The sequence below is a fragment of the Mus caroli genome, chromosome 9, assembly GCF_900094665.2.
Source record: "Mus caroli chromosome 9, CAROLI_EIJ_v1.1, whole genome shotgun sequence".
NCBI classification, from domain to species: domain Eukaryota; kingdom Metazoa; phylum Chordata; class Mammalia; order Rodentia; family Muridae; genus Mus; species Mus caroli.
The window spans coordinates 47,909,494-47,931,903 of NC_034578.1; the positions used below are offsets into that span (position 1 = coordinate 47,909,494).

Here is a 22,410-nt window from a genome sequence, read left to right on the forward strand (position 1 = left end):
TGGTGAGGATGTGGAGAAAGAGGAACACTCCTCCATTGTTGGTGGGATTGCAAGCTTGTACAACCACTCTGGAAATCAGTCTGGCGGTTCCTCTGGCTAAGTTCTTAGTGTATTGGTCTTTCCTATTATTGTTGTCAAGCAGTTATAAACTGTTGTGAAAACAAAGATTAACAAACAGTACAGCCCTAACTTTGAGCTCCTTACAGTAGACTAAATTTCCTTATCAGTATATGGAAATGCTATCTTATATTCAAGTACCTATTTGGAAGGTTATTATACATTTAATAAACCCATATTTCTAGGAAACTTTATAGCTGGGCTTACTATATTTTGGGTGATCCAATAACTCATTCTGGTCACCTTTTCTGATGTCCAATCTCAAGACTCGCTGATAACTTAAGATTAGTTAGCAATTAGTAACCATTTAACTGGCCTTCTGTAGAAAGAGACAAAGGTCTGTACAGAAATGTTTTCTCCTCTGAGGGTGCAATTCCCAGCAATTGCATATTTGTATCTGTCTCTGTTATTATGTGTGTCCTACTACAAGTTCAGGAGGCTGTCAAATACTCAACATAAGCTAGTACAATATTGAAATAAAATAATTTTAGAGTTAGAAGACACCTTAGTGTTTGTTTATTCTGTGTCATACAACGGATTTGCATTTCCAGAGGGAGAAATATGGGCAGTACTGGGAGAAAGGAGTCTCTGAATTGGCTTTTGCAGGGTGCTCATCATAACTCCTTGCTGCCTGTAAGGGCAAGGCAAAGATCTGAGAAATGGGCCGGCACCTGGGGCTAGGTACTGATGATGATGGTTCTCTCAGAAATTCATTTGTTTTTGTCTTGGTTCAAAGACTGTTAGATGTTGTCAGCATAGCCTGTGTGTTGCCTTCAGATGCATGGTTATAGTGTAAGTCATGTGATCAATAGTTAGAGAAGTGATGTTTGTAAATGGTTTTCCTTAAATAATTTCTAACAGAGGAGAGATTGCAGGTACAGAGCAAAGAGCATCCCTGTCCCCAAATCACACGAGGGAAAGTGGTCGACCTGATGGTCCATTGTCCTTTATTACTTACTGTGTGTTTTCTATGAAGACATTCCCAGCATCATGAGGACATATCCTAGATGCAACATTAAAGTCAAGAAATTAGCACTACACATTTTATCATTTCATCCTCAGACTTCATCCACATTTGTTCCTATATTTTTCATTACAGGAAAAGAGGGGTCCATTTCTGGATCAAGTCGCGTGTGCAGCCATCACTTCTACTGTCCTCCATCAGAGTTCAGGCTTGCTATCGAGGTCCAGTTACTTTGTAGATTGTCCATCAAGTTATTGTTGTGTAAGGCTTCCTCATGATCAGCTTGTAGGCTTTGACTGAGACAGTGCAGATGTCATGCCATGTCCCTCTCACCACACCACAATGTGAGGTCGACAATCACAGTACAGGCCCGTCATCCACAATGTTCACACCGATCAGTTGACTGAGGTGGCATTTTGCCTGTTGGGTGACTTTTGTTATTAATGATCTTTACCTGAAATCATGTAAATATCCCATTCTACATCAAAGCTTTAATTTATTCACTTATTTTGTGTCAGCATATGCCCATGTTTTTCTGGTGTATCTAATGAGTCACATTCTCTTTGTCGCTTTTACTTTTAACGATTTAATATTTAAATTATTCTACATTACCGAAGGTGGGCCATTATGAGTTGGTTTCTGTGATCTATTGATTCCCAATCGTTCTTGCTTGGTGGTGGTGTAAAGTTTCACATGACCACTCTCACTCTCAGTCTCTCTAAATGTAAGTTTTAACAATAATGTCACTTCACAGCACAAATATACAATGTGTACTGGTGAACCAAGGCAATAAATATAGTATCTTCTAATTTTCTCATTTTTATTTTATCATGACTTTGTGTTTGCTACCCTTGAGCTCCTTTCTCATATTTATTCATAAATACATTATAGGCCATTGTGATGTGTGGGGGAGGGGGGGCGGGCATTGTTCCTGTAGAACAATAAACCTGTTAAGTCTACCTATGTTTAAGTATCCATTATTTCCTTTTCATTACTCAAGTAACTCATATTTCTTCTGCTTCTTCCTTGAGTCATCCAATTTCATGGTGTACTGGCTTATTTAATCGAGAGTATACATATACATATACATATACATATACATATACATATACATATACATATACATATACATATACATATTCATGGATACTGAATACATAAAGCCCCACAGTGACAGCACTGTCACTATTTCCATTGCACACAATAGGACCTATTCCAGTTTCCTCCCTTTTGGTAGCTGTGGCTGCCTTCTCTGATAGTGAGAAGCCTGCCTCTCCTTATCCTTAGTATGTCTACTCTTTACCAGTCCAGCACACAGTCATATTCCCAGGCTGCTGCCACCCATCCCCAGAACAGCACATACTGTCTGAGCCCAGAGAACAAGAAGCCCTGAAGCAAACACAGAGCTCATTTTTACTTTCTAAAGTATTTCCAAGTTGGATTTTTCCAAGTTTAGATGTCGGGAGAATGAAAAAAAAAAAAAAAGTTCCCCTGAGGCCACATGCAGAGGAAAGGCTGTAGACACAGACTGACTAACATTCTACTTCCTGCTTTTTATTGGATATTTTTCAGGGGCGGGGTGGGGGTGCAGGTTTGGGAATTAATTATTGATGTGCAGGCCAGCCTGAGGCTTCCATACAGAGGCTTTGAGAGGATTCCACAGTTTGTGTTTTTGTGATTGCCTGTGCTGCTGTATAGAGCAAGGAAAACAGAACCTAGAGGTGGGCTTTCCAAGCTCCCTGGTCAGCTCTTCATCCTGAGCAGTGAAAGCACCAGCCCTCAGATATCCGTTAGAAGCTGCTGGCTGACAATCACTGACTGAGAGTCTGCTGTGCAGCAGCCCCTGGGCAAAATGCCTTCTCACAAGGCTCAGCAGGATAAGGCCCTCAGATAAGAAGTACAGCCAGAGCTTGGGGACCCAGTAGGGACTTGTGATGCTGTGCTTGCCCCTAAGACTGAGCTGGGCATTTTCATAAGCTTTCTGAATATTGTCCTTGTAAGAAATCGGAGGCCTTTGCTTCTCCTTTTGCATTCTTGCCAGGTTTTTCCTGTGTCTTAGTAATATATTTCATTTTCTACCCATCCACTCTCCTTGCTCCTCCCCATTCTGTCCAGGGAGAATTCATAGATGTCATTGGTCACGAATCCACTCTCCATACTTGCCAAAGTCACAAACCCACTTTCCGAAGGGTTCACAGCAATGTTTTCATAGTCACAAGACATGTCATCGGGCATGGCTTCCCCAGAACACACCCGAAAGGAGATGTTCTTCAGGTCTGGCCGGGGCTCAGCTAAATCAGCTTCACTTTGTTTTCTGATGACATTGTAAACATCTAGGTTGGGGCTGTTTTCTTGGCGAGGAGTGGGCCAAATGGTGTGCTGCTCCTTTGTGCTAGGGTCTGGCTGCTCTCGTTTTCTAAAAGAAGAGAACCAGGCTGAGTAATTGAGACCAGGGTCCTGAGAATGTCCCTGTTCCTATTGAAGTGGATGAAGTGACCTCAGGAAGTCACCTTGCTCTGTTTCTCACCTACCTACACCAACAGGCTTTGTGAGTCAGGTAGGGGACACCCCAGGAAACTGTTCTACTCTGGTCTTCCTACACCTACCATTCACTGTCTTAGTTCTAGGACTCCTTCGGAAATGTGGGGCCAGAAACAGTAGGAACAAATTAGACTAAACCTAACCTAACCAAACCAAACCCTAACCAACTGAACAACAAAACAAAACTCATCTCTAAGCAAAAGTAGTCATAGTCTACCATAAGTATAGACAATAAACAAGAGTAGGATTAATAATGTCATTGACCCTACCACCAACAGAAATCACATTCCTATACCATATCAGTTATTAGAGTTGCTCTGAAATGTCTCATGCTCACCTCTACTTCAATATTATAATTATACCCACCACTTAAAATCACTAATAAAGAAACACAATTCGTTTTGGGAAATATTTTTGCTAAATTCTGTAATAGTATAAGCTGCTTCTTCTATCAATGCATTTTGTTTGTAACACTTAAAAGTATTGTTTAAGGATATGGGGATATAGCCAACCAAATGGGACTTGTCTGACATGTGTGAAGCCCTGAGCTCCCAGGACCACTTAAAAATGAATATGGAAGAAAGAAAAGCAGGAAAGAAGGACAAACAGACACATGAGAGACAGACAGAGACAGAGAAAGAATGTCCCCTAGTCCTGGCAAAGGGGCAAATGCATTTAAAAGTAGCAATCAAGAACCAATTGTAGATATGTCATCGGAAAAATGTATCTGTAATTGTTTAACTCAATTCTATTTTAAATTCAAGAGAATTACCAACAAAAATGATTATAGTAATGGCTAATTCTTTTGAATGTTTATTATAAGAACTCTCTATCTACCTATCTATCTATCTATCTATCTATCTATCTATCTATCTATCTATCTATCTATCCACACACACATTGCTTATACTCATAATAAATGTTTGAGGGGATTATTAAATGAAATAGGTTCTGCATTGGAATTTTACAAATGTATCTCAGTGTTCATCAAAGTGAGTTCAACTCAAGGTGGACTCTGATTTTTCTGCTGTAAATGTGAGAGCGCTATCCTCCTTTAGTGTCTACCTTGATGATGGGGACAACAGTGTAACAGAGCACAGTTGCATGCATTTAAAATACACCAGCACGCCATCCAGACTACATACAGAGGCTGCCTATGCTACCTAGTTTAGCTTCTTTGCAACAATACACTTTTGAAATAATTTAAAAGAAAAGCCAGTTTAAAGGAATTTGGCTGATTCATTCTGAATAAAGTGGCTTTGTGTCAGATGCTTCCCAGAATCCTTTGGAACACACAGTTTTCATGTGACCCATTAGTCATTCCTTACTCAACAAACATTTTTGGAATGAGGACCTACATTTAGGAGAACACTTTACTGGGTGATCTGTGGGTGCACAGGAAGTGAATAACACTGTTTTACCTTCCACTTTGCTTAAAACTCTTCCACACACACAGAGGAGAAAGCACGTAGGACTGCTAGCGTAATCACAACTCAGCACAGATGCTCAGAGAAGCATGCTGCTTGTTTGGCATGCGGGCCTCGTGCCCTGCCAGAATTTACTCTCAGTTCTATAGTGGTCCTTCTCTTGGAGTTGTCATGGCTTTTAATGATGCCAGCCAGGCAACATCCTAGTGCAGAGGGAGCAAAGGTTTGCATGGTGAAAGTTCTACTTGCCTTCTACAGATCCAAACCCAACATACAGCTGAAGTGACCACAAGTAGGAGGAACAGGGGAATACTGGGAATTAGGATGTAGGCAAGATTCAAAGCAGCCTCTGAAAAAGAAAAATATCATATATTAGCCCAGTGATCTCTCTCTCTCTCTCTCTCTCTCTCTCTCTCTCTCTGTATGCATGTATGTTTTCAAACCAGGCTTTAAAAAGCACAGTCATTAGAGTATTCTAAACAGCACATTCTAGGAGATCGATGCAGTTGTCCAGTTAGCAGAGTCCCTAGTTTCAACAAATGAGCATTTTCTATCTAACCAATTAATCTAGGTGACAATGTAAGCAAGTTTAAAGTTTAGAGTCTTGTATATACTGTAAAATCATCTTTGATAATTTTTTTTCAAAGATCCTCCTTTTCCATGTACTTCTTAGTGAAACAGGGCTTGGTGGGGGCAGTGTAGCTGTCTTTGCTTCCAAAGACAGTCACAGAAATTCCCAGGCTTGGAGAAGCAAGAAGGCATGAAAAAGATCAAGCCAAAAGTCCCAGGATCATTTGCAGGGAAGAGAAAGATCACATAGAGGAGACTATCAGACCTTCCCAGCACACCTGACTAAGGCCAAGTGGCTTCGGCTAGATCCCTAAGTGCTGGGAAGAACATTTAGGGGTCTTCTTTCCCCCCCTTAACTCTGTAATCTCTGAAACAGAACTGGATGTTGTTCCCTTCAGGGGCTGTGAGAGAAGTCAAGGATTAGAGACTAATCCTTCTTTTTCCACTGATCCAAGGTTCCTGACCATCCAGAGAAACTTGACAACCATCAAACAAAACAAAACAAACAAAACCAAACCAAAACAAAGCAAACAAAAACAACAGACACACTCGGAAAATGGAGGATTCACTTAAAATGCCCGTCATAAGTTATAGAAATGCCACTTATTTTGGACAGCTCTTTATTCTCTTTTAAAGATATTTTCACATATTTATATCTATTGGATAATAAAGAATTTGGTTATCCTTCATCTCTGATCATTGGTAGAAAGGTTCTGAACTTTTTAAGATTGAATATAAGATTCATATGAGTGAATTTTTATTCACAAGCCTCTTAAACAGCACAGAATTTATGGTAAGATTTCCTAGACTGGGTGCTGTTACACCAAGAAGATCCATCAGTTGATCATAGGGTGGGGCTTTGAGCTGGGTGGTACCAGGACTCTCCCTTGGAAATATACCACCTGACAGTGATCATCTCCTTCTTGCTTAGGTGGTGAAACCTAATGAAACCTCCGAACACCAAAGCCTAATGGAGCTCCCTGAGTGGGTAGCACGGTATGCCAGGAGATGTTTATTATTTACCTTTGTGAGGCTGAGAGCAAAATACTCAAAGGAACAACTTAAAAGAAGAAAAATGGACTTCAGCTCAGTGTTTCAGGATGGGCTCCATGAGGTGGGGCACAACATCATGGAGGTAAGCAATTGTAGAGGAGGTGGCTGTGCACATCATGGTGAACAGGAAGCCGGGAAAAAGGAACATGCTAGGCACTGTGTATAAATAAGCCTCAAAGGCATGCTCCCTTGGTCCACTTCCCCCAGTGAGGTCCCACCCCCTAAAATTTCTAGAATCTTCCATATAGCACTGCTACCTAGAGACCAAACATTCAATACAGAAGCATTCAGAAGGTATTTTATAGTCAAAACATAACAAAGATGTTGATAGTCCTGATTTCACTGGAAGACGGGACGATACATAAGGACTCATCTGAAACCCTTCCAGACTCTGCTCTGGCTGTGACTTTATTTGGTTGTTCCCAGCTTATATTCTAGATAGTAATATGCATAGGCACTGCGTCTCTAAGTTCTGTGAGCTCGAGTGAATTACTGAACATGACGGACTGGCAGGCACCACTGGATATGTAGTCAGTTGAACATTAGTGCAGGTGGTCTCAGGACTTCCAGACTTGTGGTTTATGTCTGTCTCATGTGAGAACTGTGGAATGTGCCTTTTAAGTCATGTGCACACGTGTGTTTGTGTGTGTGTGTGTGTGTGTGTGTGTGTGTGTGTATGTGTGTAGACTCTCAGTGTCAGAACTGAATCCCAGGAAAACATTACATTTTATTTTAAGGATATGATAATACTTTCAGCTAGGTATGAAAAATATTAAGTGACTAAAGCATAGAGAAAAAAAAATTAAGTTGCCCAGTGATGAAACCACAGATTTTCCTCTTAAAACTCAGGGTAAGAGTGAAATCAAAAGCTCATCAGCACTCCAGCTTATCACCCCAGCTATCTTTTACCTTTGTTGATGCAGGCTTTTAGGTGTTATCTTTCCCATCTCTTCAGTTTGGTCCACTGATAAATATTGATCCCAGATGGTATGTATCATGGCTTGGGTTATTTCATTCTTGTTTTTCTACATCCATTCTCCCAGCCTCTATCCTATCCACCTCCCATGGTCAGGAAAGTTCCTTAGTCTTTGTCTTTACAGAGAGAGGATAGACTTTGACCTCCTGTCTAGTCTTTTCCTTAATCGTCCTAGGATAGCCCCCATTGCACAACTCACCAGTGAAACCTGTCATTTAATACAGTGTTTGCAATGTCACAGATGCTCTGCTTAATTCCATTTTTTAGGAGCTGTCTGAAGAGGAAAGTAGGAAGTGTAGCCATAGGTCATTTCTAGTCAAAGGAGTTTGTTATCTACATTTCCCAAGTACCTCTGCGTTCTTTAAATGTTTCTTTGGTGTCTTCTTTCTGTGTTTCTTCTGGAAGTAGGGGTGTTGCTGGCTCAGTTGCTTCACCTGAGAGAGATACACATGGACTTGAGAACTTGAAGAAAGGTGCTATAGTCCAGGCATGCTCTGAGGTCTTGCGACATGTAAAGTGGGATGCAAGAAAACATTAGTAATTTGACCAATGTCATTTATAAATACAGCAAAGTATCAAGTGTTAGATTTGTTGCTATAGAGGTTTGTCTTCAGTGTGTGTGTGTGTGTGTGTGTGTGTGTGTGTGTGTGTGTGTATTTGAGTGTTCTGTGTATGTGTGTGAAAGAATGTGTATCTGTGTGTTTTATGTGTGTACATAGGCTAGAGGTTGATAGCAAATCTCTTCCACTACTGCTCCCCACTTTGCGTTTTGAGACAGAAACTCTCTGAATATAGAGTTTGAGATTCAGGTAGATTGACAGGGAAATAAACCCTGCCTCTGCCTCCCCAGCATTGGGATCAAAGGGCAACATCACTGTGCCAAGCTTTCTGACATGGATTCTGGAGTTCTAACTCAGGTTTTCACATTTGCACAGTGAGCACTTCACCTACTGAGCCATCTCCCCAGACATGTCTTCATAGTTTTGGTGAGACCTTTGTTGCCAATGACCAGGCACCAAAGCAGCTGGAGCTGAGCAACATAAAGGACTAAAGTACCTGGGGAAAGGTACGATGACTCACTGCTAGGATCATAAGTGATCAGGTAGACTCAGTTCTTATTTCACTGATTATATGGACAATCATGATAATGATGATGATGATGATGATAGGCATCAGTGAGGATGATGAGGATGATGGTGATGCATCCAAAATGGAAATTTCAAACCATTACTTTTCAGTTTTGACTGATGTGGGTAACAGTGTGCGTGGAGAGTGAGAGCGGTGAGCTAGCGATGTGACAGTTATCTGTCCAACTTGCCCAGGAAAACACTAGTAGTCTTCCTGATGAATAATGTGTTTTAAAGGCATGGTTCTAAATCTATAAAGAGGGCTGCAAGACGTCCCAAATTAACCCAAATTTCATATGATAGACTTACCTCCAGGCCTAATAGAGGGTGTTGGACTTGGTTTATCTGCAGCAGAAGAGAAAAAAACTCAATCCTTATATTTCCTCCACCTTAATGAAATCAGTTAGAGTGTAGCATCTAATTCCAATAAACTCTATTTATTGTCACCATGTTAATAATTGTTAACAGACACTGGAGGTAGGTTGCTTAAGTCAAAGAATTTGTTGCACAAAAATATTAGCCTTCCTTAAACTTTAATTCAGTGTTTTTTTTTAAACTATTTAAGAACTTTAATCTTAGGCTTTCAAATGTACATGAAAATAGAAAGCTTGTGTATTTAGCTCCTGTGTGCCCCCACCTTATCAGCATGGAACTATTTGGGCTCCAGCTTTGATTCCTACTCCCCCATGGCAGTCCCTGGCTGGGATTGTCTTAAGTGGTCTAAGATTGGTTCAAGATATTTTATCAGTTCATACTGAGGACAGTTCAGAGAGCAACAAATACTAGGTCTGTAAGAAGTAGAAGTGGTTGAAGGATTGTCCAGTTTCAAGACAGAGACTGGTGATTAGCCTTGAGATACTTAAAACATTCCCAAGAGCTTCTAAGTCAGATATTTTTGCTGTTGGCTGACCTTGTATTAGCATGGGGTTTCTTATGCTAATCAGATGCCTGAAATTCATAGGAGCATGGAGGTTTTCGTGTTATAGTTGTCAGGTCCAGATATCAGGAATTTCATTCAGAAAGGGAAGTAATGATTAATCTTTTTTCTTTTTAATTTTATTTTATGTTTTAAATCTTCTTTCTTTATATATGTGTGTGCAGACATGATCAAAGTCCATTTATTTACTGTTAAAACTTAACCACACAGGATACTATGTGATACTAGAGACCATTCTAAACATTTTATAAAAACATTCTCAATCTTGATAACAGGTCTATAGGGGATTATTATTATTATAAATTAAAATACAGGGATTTAAATAACCCTCTTAAGTTTTATAGCTAATAATTAGCTAAGAGATATTTTAACTAAATAAATAAAGAAGACATAACTGTTCTACTTAGTAAAGATAGAACAACAAAATGTGAGATAATCAGTTGAAGAGTTTATATTCTGATATCTTGTGATCACCATATATGGTCATCTTCCTGTAGTTCTGACCACTGATGCTGTGGCCATGAGCATAGTACATATATGTGCACAGTGTCCATGAGCACAGCATCTGAGCACAGTGGCCAGGAGCACAGCATATGTATATAGTGGCTATGAGCACAGTGTCTATGAGCACAGCATCAGTGCACAGTGGCCATGAGCACAGCATCTGTGCACAGTGGCCATGAGCACAGCATCAGTGCACAGTGGCTATGAGCACAGCATCAGTGCACAGTGGCTATGAGCACATACATCAGTACACAGTGTCTATGAACACATACTTCAGTGCACAGTGGCCATGAGCACAGCATCAGTGCACAGTGTCCAGGAGCACAGCATCAGTGCACAGTGTCCAGGAGCACAGCATCAGTGCACAGTGGCTATGAGCACAGCATCAGTGCACAGTAGCCACGGGCACAGCACAGCAGTGCACAGCGGCCATTAGTTTGTGCATAGTATCCGCCACACCTCAGATGGTTTCTGCCACATTCCCATTGAATGTTCCTGTCTCTTTAACATACAGTCTGGCTAGTGTGCCACCAATTCCACATGATCACATTCTGAAATCCAGTTTTAGACATGATCACTCACTCTCACAGTCCCTTACCAGTGTTTCATAATATTAGTAGGGTGTTGTGCCACCCTGTGGGGAATGACAGAACTGATGTCTCTTTAAGTCATTGAGTGGCTAGAAATGTATGCTTCCAGACTTGATGACACGGTGTAGGAAAGGAACAAACACGTAAGTAGGCATATAAACACTCTGTATGTGAGGCAGTCTGGTCCTCAGAGGCTCCCAACAGGACTTAAAATTGTTGCTTTGAAATCATTAAAGATTTATAAAAAATATTTTAAGACTGTACAAAGAATCTGAACATGTCTTTTATAATCATTTTGCCATCTCGCCTACTTATCATTTATAATCTATAAACATACATACATATGTTTACATGAATACATGCACACATATAACTTCTCTTCCAGAGTTAAGTTGCTGATATGGTATGGGACCCCTTTACGCCTAATGACTTTAACCTTAAAAATAGAGCGCATTCTCTTATATAAACATAGTATAATGGTCACAGCCAGGGAGTGGACATTGATAAGATGCTGCTGTTTAATCTACAGACCTTATTCACTGCCAACTGACACAGTTATGCAACTTCTAGAACACCATTATCATCACTGCTATCACCATCCTCTTGGGCGAGGCTACGCCCTCTAGGACCAGGGTGACTTGTTGCGTTTAGTTGTTAGGAGAGAAGGCGATGCTTAACCTGAGACTGGAAGGTAGGACTGAGTTGACTGGGCAAGGGGGAAATGTTTCAGGCACAGGAAGTACCAGATAAGAGCTTTCAAGACACTTCACTGAGTTCAGAAGTATGGGGAAGGAGTGAGGGGAGGTGCTGAGAGGTGAGGATGGAAAACGAGGCAGGGCCTTATCATGAGGACCTTTGCCCTGTATAGTAAGCTGAATGCATTTCTCTTGTGGGTCTCATGTGCCCCCTGCCCTGTTTAAGATCTCAGCTGTATGTCCTGGGAGGCTGATCTCCATGGACTGTCTCACCAGGCATCCCTGTTCTTTAGTGTCTTGTTGGTCTTAGCCAATGGGAAGCGAAGGCTGAGGTCAGAAGGTAGAGCTCACGGCACATATTCCTCATGCTCATCTTCCTGTCCGGATGCTTTTTCAGCAGGTCCCTTCTGTGGCTTCTGCTTCTCTTTTGAGGTCCCTGCTATGATGGTTCCCTTGCTTTGGCCCTTTAAGCTTAGGGGTGTTATTGCTTCCAGTTGCAGATAATCCCTAGATACTTTATAGTCTCCTGCTCCTGGCCTATACCGCTGCCAAGAGCCTTTTATTATACTCTTTATTAAACTCTTAGCACGTGCTATTCTTTTCATGCAAGAACTCAGTCAAACTAATTCAGGTAATAATACAAGCTAGAGGCAATTTGTGTCTTATTAGAAAGGAACCAAGTTTTTTTGTTTTTTGTTTTTAAAGGATATGAAAGCAAATTTCAAAATCTCTCATAAAGAAAAACTGTTAAAGAAGCATTTAAACCATGAAGCCAGTGGAATTTAATAAACAGAAATGATGGGGACTGGAAAGCTAGTGGCAACCAGTGCTTTCTTTTGCTCTCTGAGAAGGTGACCTCCTCAACCAAGGCTCTGCAGCCTCTCTACTTGAGGCAGCTGTTTGGTGGGGAGAGACAGGGCATGGGGAAGAAGAGTTCATCAGAGGCTGGAATGAGTGAGGAAGGACATCTTCCAGCACAAAATTATCATCAACGTGCCATGTAGCTCAAGCAGTTAAAAACGGCAATAGTATTCGGCCCCCAATGATAATGGATACAACTAGCAAGTCATTCTACTCCTGTAGGGAAAGGCTGTGGAAATGGGGCTAAGCAGTCGGCTTCAGGGAAGTGAGAAACTTCAGGGACAGATCAAGGATGAGTTTACATTTAATTCTAAGTCAATTTTAATAAAGGCGTCTGGGAGCTCAGCGGAGTAAGACTATGTATAGGCTTCTTGTCAGCTCCAACTCTCTTTGCAGGTCTTGGAGCAAATGCAAGTGAAATTTGCAAGGCAAATATAAAGATGGCAGTTGGCTAGGGACTTTTAAATGTATTGAAGTGCCCGCTGTGTAAGACTGCCAGTGACGTTGGGATTCTTTGTCACTTGCCTTGTCATTAGTATGTTTCTTTAAATTCTAAGAAATAATCTCCCGCGGCTGCTAGAGTAACTGTCAGCATAGGCTCCCACAGCCCACTACACAGGAAATGGGCGAGGAAATTTGTGCCTGTTCACAACAGAAGCCTCCACTGGGTGCTTCTCATCCTAAGTAAATTAGATCCTTTCCTTTCTCAGCCCTTCTTTTGCATCTGCTAGCCTCTCCTTTGCTAGAACTACTTCTCAGTGAGGAAGTATCGTTATGTTTCCATGTACAAGAATTCTCAACGTTTAACATTTCTGGCATTTGCAACAGGCTTCCTCAATGAGTATAGGCTAAGTTCTTGGTACCAGCAGCTGTTTTTGAAATGGAGAAAGAGGTTGGGAAATTAGCCATATAGTTGGGGGAAAAGAGTCATTACCGTCAGAATATTTGCAAATGAAATTGTTCTTCATGTTGCACCGGTCATCATTCCACTGGAACATGTACGAGCCCCCGATGCCGGGTGGTGCTGATGGCTGATGGTACATGACCACGCAGACCTCACTGCCACAGGACGGCTCATCCACATACCAGTTCCTGAAGGAAAAGGATGGACAATGGAGACCACTGGAGAAACACACCATAAGACTCGCATGCCCTTTTGCTTTTTCTCATCAGGTTTCATTGAACCATAAATGTCAGATTCTGTTTCTGAACATGATACAGAGAGACGGAGGAATTGAAGCACTGCCAACAAGTAGAGACACACGCTGTTGATCCAGTGTGGCTGTCACAATCAATCATCTGACATTTGCCACAACCTCTTTTTAGGGAAGAATATATTATACTCTTAGGTTTGCAGAATAATTATGAGGGATAGCAGCTAGCACAGAGCTAGTCTGGAAGATCTTAATGCTTTGGCTTTATGTTAATTAGGCTTTGTTTCTGGTTTTACAGAGATCAGACATACTGAGGAGAGAGATGGCGTATGTCACTCAGAGCTTACCCTATCTCCATCTAGCTGCTTTCCAATCTACCTCTGTCACACCCGCCCCAGAAGTCTAATGAGAAGATGAAGAATATTAGAGGGATATCCAAACTATAGAGGCTGCCAAAGTAGGAGAGGGGCTGGGGAAGGGGACAGGGGCCATCTTGGTTTTTGTTAGTTTTCAAGTCACATGCACAGGATCATGGAAACAAGCCTCTTTGTGTCCACTATGAGATATCTTTCTTCTGCCCCTTCGACTCTTTGTAAAGGTCCACTGCAGCTTTAGCTTTCATGATCCAGTAGTCTGAGTGACTCTAAGTTTGCAAGCACTTACCCCATCTGCCGACTGAGCGTTGGGCTTTGTGGGCTGCCTAAGAACCTGTTCTGCTTCTGCCCAGTGCTAGGATCATGCTCCACTTCTCAGACTCTCTAGATAGTGTTGCTCTCCCTACGTCTTCCCAAGCCTCACCTCAGGAGAATCAGCTAAGAGATATATCTTCTGGTAGTACCCCCATATGACTCTGCTTTGGTCCTGTGTTGCAGTCTGCCAAAAAGAAGATCCCTGTTGCACCTACTGTGTTGAATGAGTTTCTTGAATGACAATGAAATTTACAGTAAAACTATGGACATTATGCCGGAGCATCTAGGGGCTCTTGGTAGAAATGGGCTTTGTGTCTCATCGGTTACCTGCAGCCCAGCTGGCCCTCCCTGCAGCGTTATGGATTTATGGTGCTTCATCAGAGAGAGAGAGAGAGAGAGAGAGAGAGAGAGAGAGAGAGAGAGAGAGAGAGAGGATTTATTGATTCCTAGAATCATATTTTTGGATTTGAGCCCATTTTCAGACTCACAAGTCACAGATAAAGGGAGAGGCCAAATTCCTAGGAAGAAAATCCTGCAGTGATGTGTGTGGCAGGTGCATATGATAAGAAATTCCTCTGTTCTTTCCCCAGAAGGACTTTTGGCAAGTTAACCAAATAACCATCGACCTGTTAAAGGGGTATGTCTAAATATTGCTAGAATTGTTAAACATGGGGTATGAATAGGCACTGATGGCCTCAAAGCCAGATATCAGAATGGGAGCACATTGGGGCAAGGTATTCAACCAGTCAGCTCACAGTGGGGCCTAACCAGTAGTTGTTGGCCCAGTCCTAAAATGTGTGAATTGGCTCTAATTTTTGCATTTGTTGTTGTGTAACCGAGTCTATCTAGTACATCCAGTTGATCCTTTAGCCAGCTGAGGCCAAACATGAACTTGGAGTCCTGATCCTCTAGCTTCTACCTCTGGAGGAGGAAGGATCCTCTTATGTATCTGTGTACCACCATTGTCCTATTTCTAGGGGCTGCTGGGGGGATGGAATCCAGGGCCTTTATAGACCTGTTTAGTAGCTGGTATAGTTCCACACTGGCTCCTTCGGCTAGCATAGTGCAGAACACCAAGCATAAAGCTCTGAGATGCATTCCCTTCACCAATAGCATCGTGTCCAGAGATAGACAGCAGGAAGCAGTGGTGTCAAAGCCCTGATAAAGTAGAGTGGTGCCTCCCATCATATCTCTGCCGAGTTCATTGTCTGACTCCTGAAAAGCCCAGGCAGATCCCAAAGGATTATATAAGAGGAACACACACTCAACCCTGCGGAGCTTCACATGTGGCTGTGTTCTACATGTGATATCCTGGCTTCAGAAGTATGCAGACCTGCTTACCACCTTCAAGAGACTCTGGAACAGCCCATATTCCTTGGGAATGGACAACAGTATACACTTATAGTTTTGCCTGATTTTGATTTTTTTTCCCTCAAACTCAGTTGTGATACCTGGATTTCCTATAATTGTGAAGAAAATCACACCAGCCCATTATACTGCTGAGTAGTGTGCCAGCTGCACCAGGTGAGCAAGGAAGAATGTTTTACAAAGGATGGTATAGTGGAGACCTTAGGAAATCTCATCCTTTCCAGAAGGTTGGAGAAAACCCTGTGAACAGTCAGGACCTGTCATTCCATTGGACTGTATGGATATCTAGTGATCTGGGAGTGCCAGAGCACCCCTTTTAAATGAAAAAACAACTGTATCGTATGATAATTTAAAGGAAGCATAGCACTTGGCAGGTCTTTGAGTCCCAGAGGCTTCATAATCCTCACCTAAGAACATTTCTGTGGTCTCCATAATAGATGACCAGTTTTGAGTGGGATTAAGAGCAGAAAGGGACTTTAAGGCTAGTCTAGGCTCAGGAATTTCTTCCAACTGAGCTTCCTGCTCTGCTCATACCCCAGTGCATGGAAGGGTCCCTGTAACTAGCTGATACAGTCAGCTCAAGCTTGGCTCATGGTATGTTTGCCATGTGAAATCAGACAAGCTGAGATGTCCGTGAGCTTACTGCAGCTGCACTGGGAGGTGGCCTTGAAGGTCAGTGATAAGGGGACAGCCTCCCACTGGCTAGAGCTTTAGTTATGATACTTCGTTAGCCACTTTATATGGAAATAGAAGTTTCAGACATATGAAAGTTGGGGGGAAAGCATATGCACAGCTAACTAATGAGACTATAAAAGAAAAAAGATGAAGATGGGAGACAACAACATCTCGCATACAGTGAACCGAGCTCACCAGGGAGCACCTGCCACAGAATTGGCACTAAACAACCAGGGAGTCAAAAAATGAGTGACCCGGGTGATGGCAACCAGCTTCTCTAGGCCACATCCCTGGTAGCTCAATAGATAAATAAGAGCAATAACCACGGAGGCTCAGAAGGGCTCAACTGTTTGGTTTGCACATAGCAAGAGTGTTGTGGCTGTGACTGCTGACAAGGACCCAGCCTTCCAGCAACAGAGCAAAATTAAGACCTACCCTAACTCCAGCCCTATAAGTTCACGGTGACTCCAGAGATGGTCTGGCAATGCCAGTAGGTCAGCCACTGAAACCAACAGAGGGTGGGGAGAATAAGGAAAGAATAATACAGCACTAATAGTTAAGGAGACAACATGGTACTTGGAGGTAAATTAGCTACATTGGGTCCTGAAAGGGATAGTTACTAATTTTCATAGAAATAGATACAATCTATTCATAGAAATAGATTCAGAGAATAGATACAAAAGCACTGAGTTTGCTTTTTCTGCCTCGGAGTTTTAGTCAGGTCCATTACCCAAGGGTGTAAATAGTATTTTGTCTATCAAAATAAGATCGCAAGTACAGTCTCATCAGGCAAAAGACCTATTTTGTAGCAAAGAAGGTATGAGACTGAGCCCCTGATCATGGGAATTACATGTCAGATTACATAACAACAGCATCCCAAAACTGCCAGCGTGGCTCATGGATGGGCTTGCTGAATACAGCTTGAAGCCTCTGCCTCAAGGTAACTGGACTTTGGAGAGGGATGGCATTCTCCAAATACTTTACAGCAACAGGTCCCATAACTCTGCATCTCTAAGATAATTCTCCAAATACTTTACAGCAACAGGTCCCATAACTCTGCACCTCTAAGATAATTCTCCAAATACTTTACAGCAACAGGTCCCATAACTCTGCATCTCTAAGATAATTCTCCAAATACTTTACAGCAACAGGTCCCATAACTCTGCATCTCTAAGATAATTCTCCAAATACTTTACAGCAACATGTCCCATAACTCTGCATCTCTAAGATATCCCTGGGTCTGAAGCCAAGGGATAAAGGCGGCAGCTCCTCCGCTGGGTACCATCACCTCCTGTGGAGTTGGAACTTTCCATCTCTGCTGTGCTAAGATCTGGGAGTCTGCAGGTACTTAGTTCCCAGAGGAGACTACTTTTGCTAGGAGACATACCAATAATCTAACTGAGCCATGATCCATGGTTGCCACTGTGTGTGTGTGTTCAGAGATCAGCAGACAAGGGGCGATGTCAGCATCTCAGGCAGGAGGTGGCTTGCTGCTGTATGCTGTTGGTAGGAAGAGGCTTCCACATTATGTACTTGGGAATAACTTCATTTTTCAAGTCCCACTTTTGAAAGTCAAGGAGAAAGTACATTAACTCTGGGCTGAGAAGTGCAAGTTGACTAGCACCTCACATTCTTCAGAGATGATGGTCTGCTTATGCTACTTAGCCCCTGAGACCAGCAAAAGGGTTAGGGTATGTTACGGAACAATGAAGGTGTAATATCAGACAGTGTCAGTTGTGGCTAGCTCTATGACCATCTTCATTGATGACAAATAGTCTTCCTACTCTGAACCTTGTCTTTCAAAATATCTTCAAGGAAGAGAAAGCTGTAAGAATCTTGGGGGGAGTTTCTTTTACAATTTATATGAAGATAAGATCTGATAACTATAACCAGTATACAGCGAGAGCTGGCATGATGTCTTAATGCAACAGAGAAACTACCTTAAACTATCATTTAAAATATTTTATTTATTTTATATGTGTGGGTGTTTTGCCTGCTTGCACATCTGTGTACAATGTGCATGCAGTGCCTGCAAAGTTGAGAAAAGGGCATAAAATCTCCTGGAGCTGAAATACTACAGACAGCTGTGAGCCTGCCATGTATGTGCCAGGGACTAAGCCTGGGTCTGCTGCAAGAGCAGCCATTGCTCTTAACTGCTGAGCTATCTCCCCAGCCCAGATAGATTATCTTTTAATCTGATATGTTTTCCACATAATTGTACAGGCAATTCAGTTTCTCTGTTGTGAACCACTGTTTAGGTCTTTTGCCTTTTTGTCTTTGAGGCCTTTGTATTTTATCATTTATGTATTTAAATTGGCTTACAACTATCATACAGAGATTAGCTTTTTGATAGATTGTTCCCCCTTTCCTATGTGGCCTTGTAATGAGGACATTTTAAAAATGTTCTTCCATATCCCTGTATCTTTTAGGAAGAGATGATGACAATGTCATTGTGGACAGTGGGTTATCAGTGTTCATCAGGATCTTGATGCTGTGAGATTTAAGAGTTTCCTACAAACTGCTGCTTTCTTAATGTTTGGTTGTGAGCCTAGCCTTTGATGGCTGAGCCATCTCTCCAGCCCAACTGCAGCTTTCTTAAAGTCTCCACCCTTGGTCAGTTGGTAGAGTAAAATACTGGCTCTGATTTTTTTTTTTCAGTTTATCACTGTCCCCTGTGGTCTGGAGTCCTTCCCTTGTCCCATCTTTATGTACTTTTAGTTTCTCAATACAGTCTTATCTCAAAGGGTCAGAGAGCCAGAACCACAGGCCCTCACTGGCATGCTATTGAAAAACATTCGGCTGGGCTTCACCCGCCTGAACAGGGCACTTTGGGCCCAACTCAAGGCTGAGTTTGCCACCTTTGTCATACTGCCCTGGTCGGTGGTCGTGGTCATTCTGTTGGCATTGCCACCATGGCTCTGTCTGGACCTTCTCATGATTCTGACACCACGGGTCCTGCTCGTCTCTTTTCTGAGCTATGTCAAGGGAATCAGCCACAGTGGGATCCACATGCTTACCTAAACTGTGATGTGCTTCCATCTGTCCAAGCATAAAGGTCCTGGCAGGCTGTGTTGTTGCTCTGTTTCTCCTCCAGCCTCTTGAGGCCAATCCAGAAGTCACCATCAGATGCCAGGAGGTTTTCAATGAACTTTTCTATCAACCTCTGCTCATCCTCTGTCTCAATGCTGACGAGCTGTCCCCCATCCTCCATGCAGGCTTCTTTGGCTTCCTCAAAGTTCAGTCTTTGAAAGGCATCATGGAAATAAATGACTTTATAGCAAGGCCTCCGTGTCCCTCCTCGGCAGACCAGCTGTCCTAGAGAGAGGGGTGAGGGGCGTTGGGGAGGTAGGGGAAAGAGAAAGCAACCTGTTTCAGTTCTCCATGAAAGTATACCAGAGCAGAAGTACTTAGAAACATCTGAATGAAGCTTCCTCTGGGCAGGAATGCTGATTGTCCATCTTTGGACTGTTACCACTCAGGCTTTCTAGAGAAAATTAGTACTCTTTGCAACACAAAGTTAAAATGATTTTAAATGCTGATGTCTGTATTGTGTAGGGGATCTGTGTTTTTGTTCCAGTGCAGATTGATGAAGATGTTTCTATATTTTAAAGTAAGTAGGAAAACATTACAGCTTCGCTTGATGTGTACAAAGATGATGTTCATGCTCTTAGGGAGACTTGTGAAATCATGGGACTTAGAATAAGAGTTGCTGTTAAGTGCTTCCTTCCGTGTAGAGGGTCACTCTGACGTCAGTTGTGGATTCCTCTACCCTGAAATCCCCTGTCTATGCAGTGGAACTAACTTGCTCATCTCTGGTGAGCAGAAGCTAAGAGCTTTTGTAGGGTTTTCTGCTACTGATGGTCAGATCTCTAACCTAAAGACAATAGCTAGAGTTTATTGAACTCTTTCCATGTCCCACGGCTATGGTCAAAGTTTTATAATTTCCTTGGGTCCTCATAACAGTCTTCTGTGTCAGGACTGTTTATGTCTCACTTTATAAGTGAGAAAACCGAAGCTCACAGAAAGAGATTTGTCATAAGCTATCAGGAGCATTGGCAGAGGCAGAATCCGGATCTGAGGATAGAGTCATACCAGAACCACTGAACTGTCTTGATGGCTCCCCATTCCCCAACAGACTCAGCTTGCACTGGGAGCCCATCTCTCATTTGATTGACATTTGAAGGACTGAAGCTGTTTCAGAAAAATGGATGAGATTCCACTGAGCAGCAAGCAGCAAGCTGAAACCCATCCCAGTCACCCCTCTGTTCAGTCAGCATTTATTGGGTAAATCCCCCTTGCTTGCTGTGCTAAGCATTGAGAATACAGAAGTGCCAATTCCTAACCCACAGGAGCCCACAGCATGATTCTGAATCTAAGGGTACAAAATAAAAACCAAATTTCAACAAGGAAACCAGTCCCTGTAATAGAAGAGCCGAACTTCAGGCTACAGGTGTGAATTGCTGCCATGGAAGAAGGCATAAATGATTTTATATTGCCAGACTTTCTGGACTGTTTTAATATATCCCCAAGATTTCAGCTCTGTAGAAAGCCAGACGATGTTTTTATTATGTCCTTTAATTGTCCAGCATACAAACCAAAAGGCCACAGACAGTGCTATCTGTGAAGGAGCTACACAAGATTCTCCCCAAAACTCCATGCTTTGATAAACTCTCAGTGGACAAGGAGCTGGGAGCATCCCGTACTTGCCTGCCTTGTTAGAGGTTTCTAACAGGAAAGGTTCCCAGCGGATGAGAGTGCTCAGAAGCTGGGCTTCTCACCAGGGAAGTGTTCCAGAGAGAAGAATGCAGGCACTGGAGGACTGCAAAGAGCCCTGAACATTCCCAAACCTGGCACAACAGAAGCTGGAGTTGCTTTTACTAGTGGTCCCGCCTGCCTTTCCAGGCCAGACTGCCAAGAGAAAGCTTAACACCTTGATAGAGTTTCCTGTATGGTCCAGGCTGGCGGCATATGTCTAGTGTATGCTAGTGAGTTCTAGAGAGTACCAGAGCTGGAAGGAGGCCCAGGACCCATCTGGTTCCCCTGCCTTCAGGAAGTGTCTTTCTTTTCTCATTTGCAGGAAGGGGAAGGGCAGACAGGAGGTCTCCTGTCACCAAGCACAGAGCCATGCAGCCCTAACCCTCCCAGTGGCTTTGAGCAGCTCCTCTGCTTAGCCAAACCCCCCCTCCCCATCTTGAAACCAAAGTTAGATTTCTTAAATCAGACCCACAAGCTAGAATACAGTGGAGATTCCAATTCTACTCCATCCCTCTTGGTCAAAGGGAACCTGATAAAAAGATACTGATCGCTCCCCGCCCACACTCCTCCCCCCCTCCGCCCCCCTCCATGCAGACCTAGTGGAACGAGAAAGAAGTCGGACCACTGTACCTCCTCTGGGGTCCAAGTCCGAGGCTGCAGTGACACACACACAGGGAAGGAAGCAGAGAGTCATTCTTGGAGCCTGGCAGGGCTGGTCCCTGGCTAACTAGGCGCTTTCCCAATCTCCAAGCACTTCCAGGCCAGCCACCCTCCCCTCAGAGGAGAGTAACAGGTACGGTTCCCAAAGCCCTGCGATCCAGGATCGGCTGCCTCCACTAGAAGGGTCCAGGCAGCATGGCACTCAAGGGGCACTCACTGGAAGAAGTTTGCCAACTGCCCCACCCAAGCTACATCCTCCTCACCCCTTAGTAACCCCGGGGAGAGAACTGACTTCCAGCTTTGCGGATACCCAGGGTGGCCCCAGGAATTGGAGCTGGTTGTATTTTTGCTCCCTGGAAGCAGAGAATTCAAGAAGGCTGATAGGGTCCGGGGTTGGATCTAGGGGTTGCCCCACTACACAAAGGGCCAGGGTGCAGTGGCCCTGAACACAGTCCTCAACTGCTGAGGTTTACTGGGCGCATCAACCCCAGGTGCTCTGGCACCAGCCCTCTCCCCTCTCCCCAGGACACACACTCACCGCTCAGCAGGCGACCCTTCGAATCCCTCGGTTTGGCCAGCAGCACCGCCAGCAACATGGCCTGCAGCGCTGCTCCCGGCTGCATGGCTTGACTCCAGTGCCTCCCGACACCCCGGGACTAAGGCAGAGAAGTGGGCAAGTAGACGACTGCGTTTGAGCAACTGCAACCAAGGCAGCTGCATCTCCCAAGGATCCACAGACCCCGCACT

General features: G+C 43.2%; 1 protein-coding gene across 3 annotated transcripts; it reads right to left on the bottom strand.

Annotated features, from left to right (window-relative positions):
- Positions 1-666: 666 nt before the first annotated feature.
- On the bottom strand, positions 667-22,410 carry Layn (layilin). 3 transcript variants are annotated; one of them, XM_021173079.2, is made up of 9 exons: positions 22,202-22,397; positions 21,634-21,657; positions 19,266-19,563; positions 13,297-13,454; positions 9,085-9,120; positions 7,999-8,082; positions 5,299-5,398; positions 3,335-3,497; positions 667-1,120 (listed from the first exon to the last, which is right to left on the bottom strand). In XM_021173079.2, the coding sequence occupies exons 1-9, from the start codon at positions 22,284-22,286 to the stop codon at positions 1,106-1,108; spliced, it is 963 nt and encodes a 320-aa protein (XP_021028738.1). In that variant the 5' UTR covers positions 22,287-22,397; the 3' UTR covers positions 667-1,105. The 3 variants fall into 3 exon arrangements, with proteins under 3 accessions (XP_021028738.1, XP_021028736.1, XP_029337043.1); XM_021173077.2 differs by lacking the exon at positions 667-1,120 and having other exon boundaries at positions 2,037-3,497; positions 22,202-22,410; XM_029481183.1 differs by lacking the exons at positions 667-1,120; positions 21,634-21,657 and having other exon boundaries at positions 2,037-3,497.

What these genes read in the sequence shown, in the direction of transcription:
- Layn (XM_021173077.2), bottom strand. Translation starts at nt 22,286, where the DNA reads ATGCAGCCGGGAGCAGCGCTGCAGGCCATGTTGCTGGCGGTGCTGCTG. An exon ending in ACCCTCTATTAGGCCTGGAG is followed by an intron (nt 8,083 to 9,084) that starts GTAAGTCTATCA and finishes TATCTCTCTCAG; the next exon opens with GTGAAGCAACTGAGCCAGCA. An exon ending in TGGGTTTGGATCTGTAGAAG is followed by an intron (nt 3,498 to 5,298) that starts GCAAGTAGAACT and finishes CTCTTCTTTTAG; the next exon opens with AAAACGAGAGCAGCCAGACC.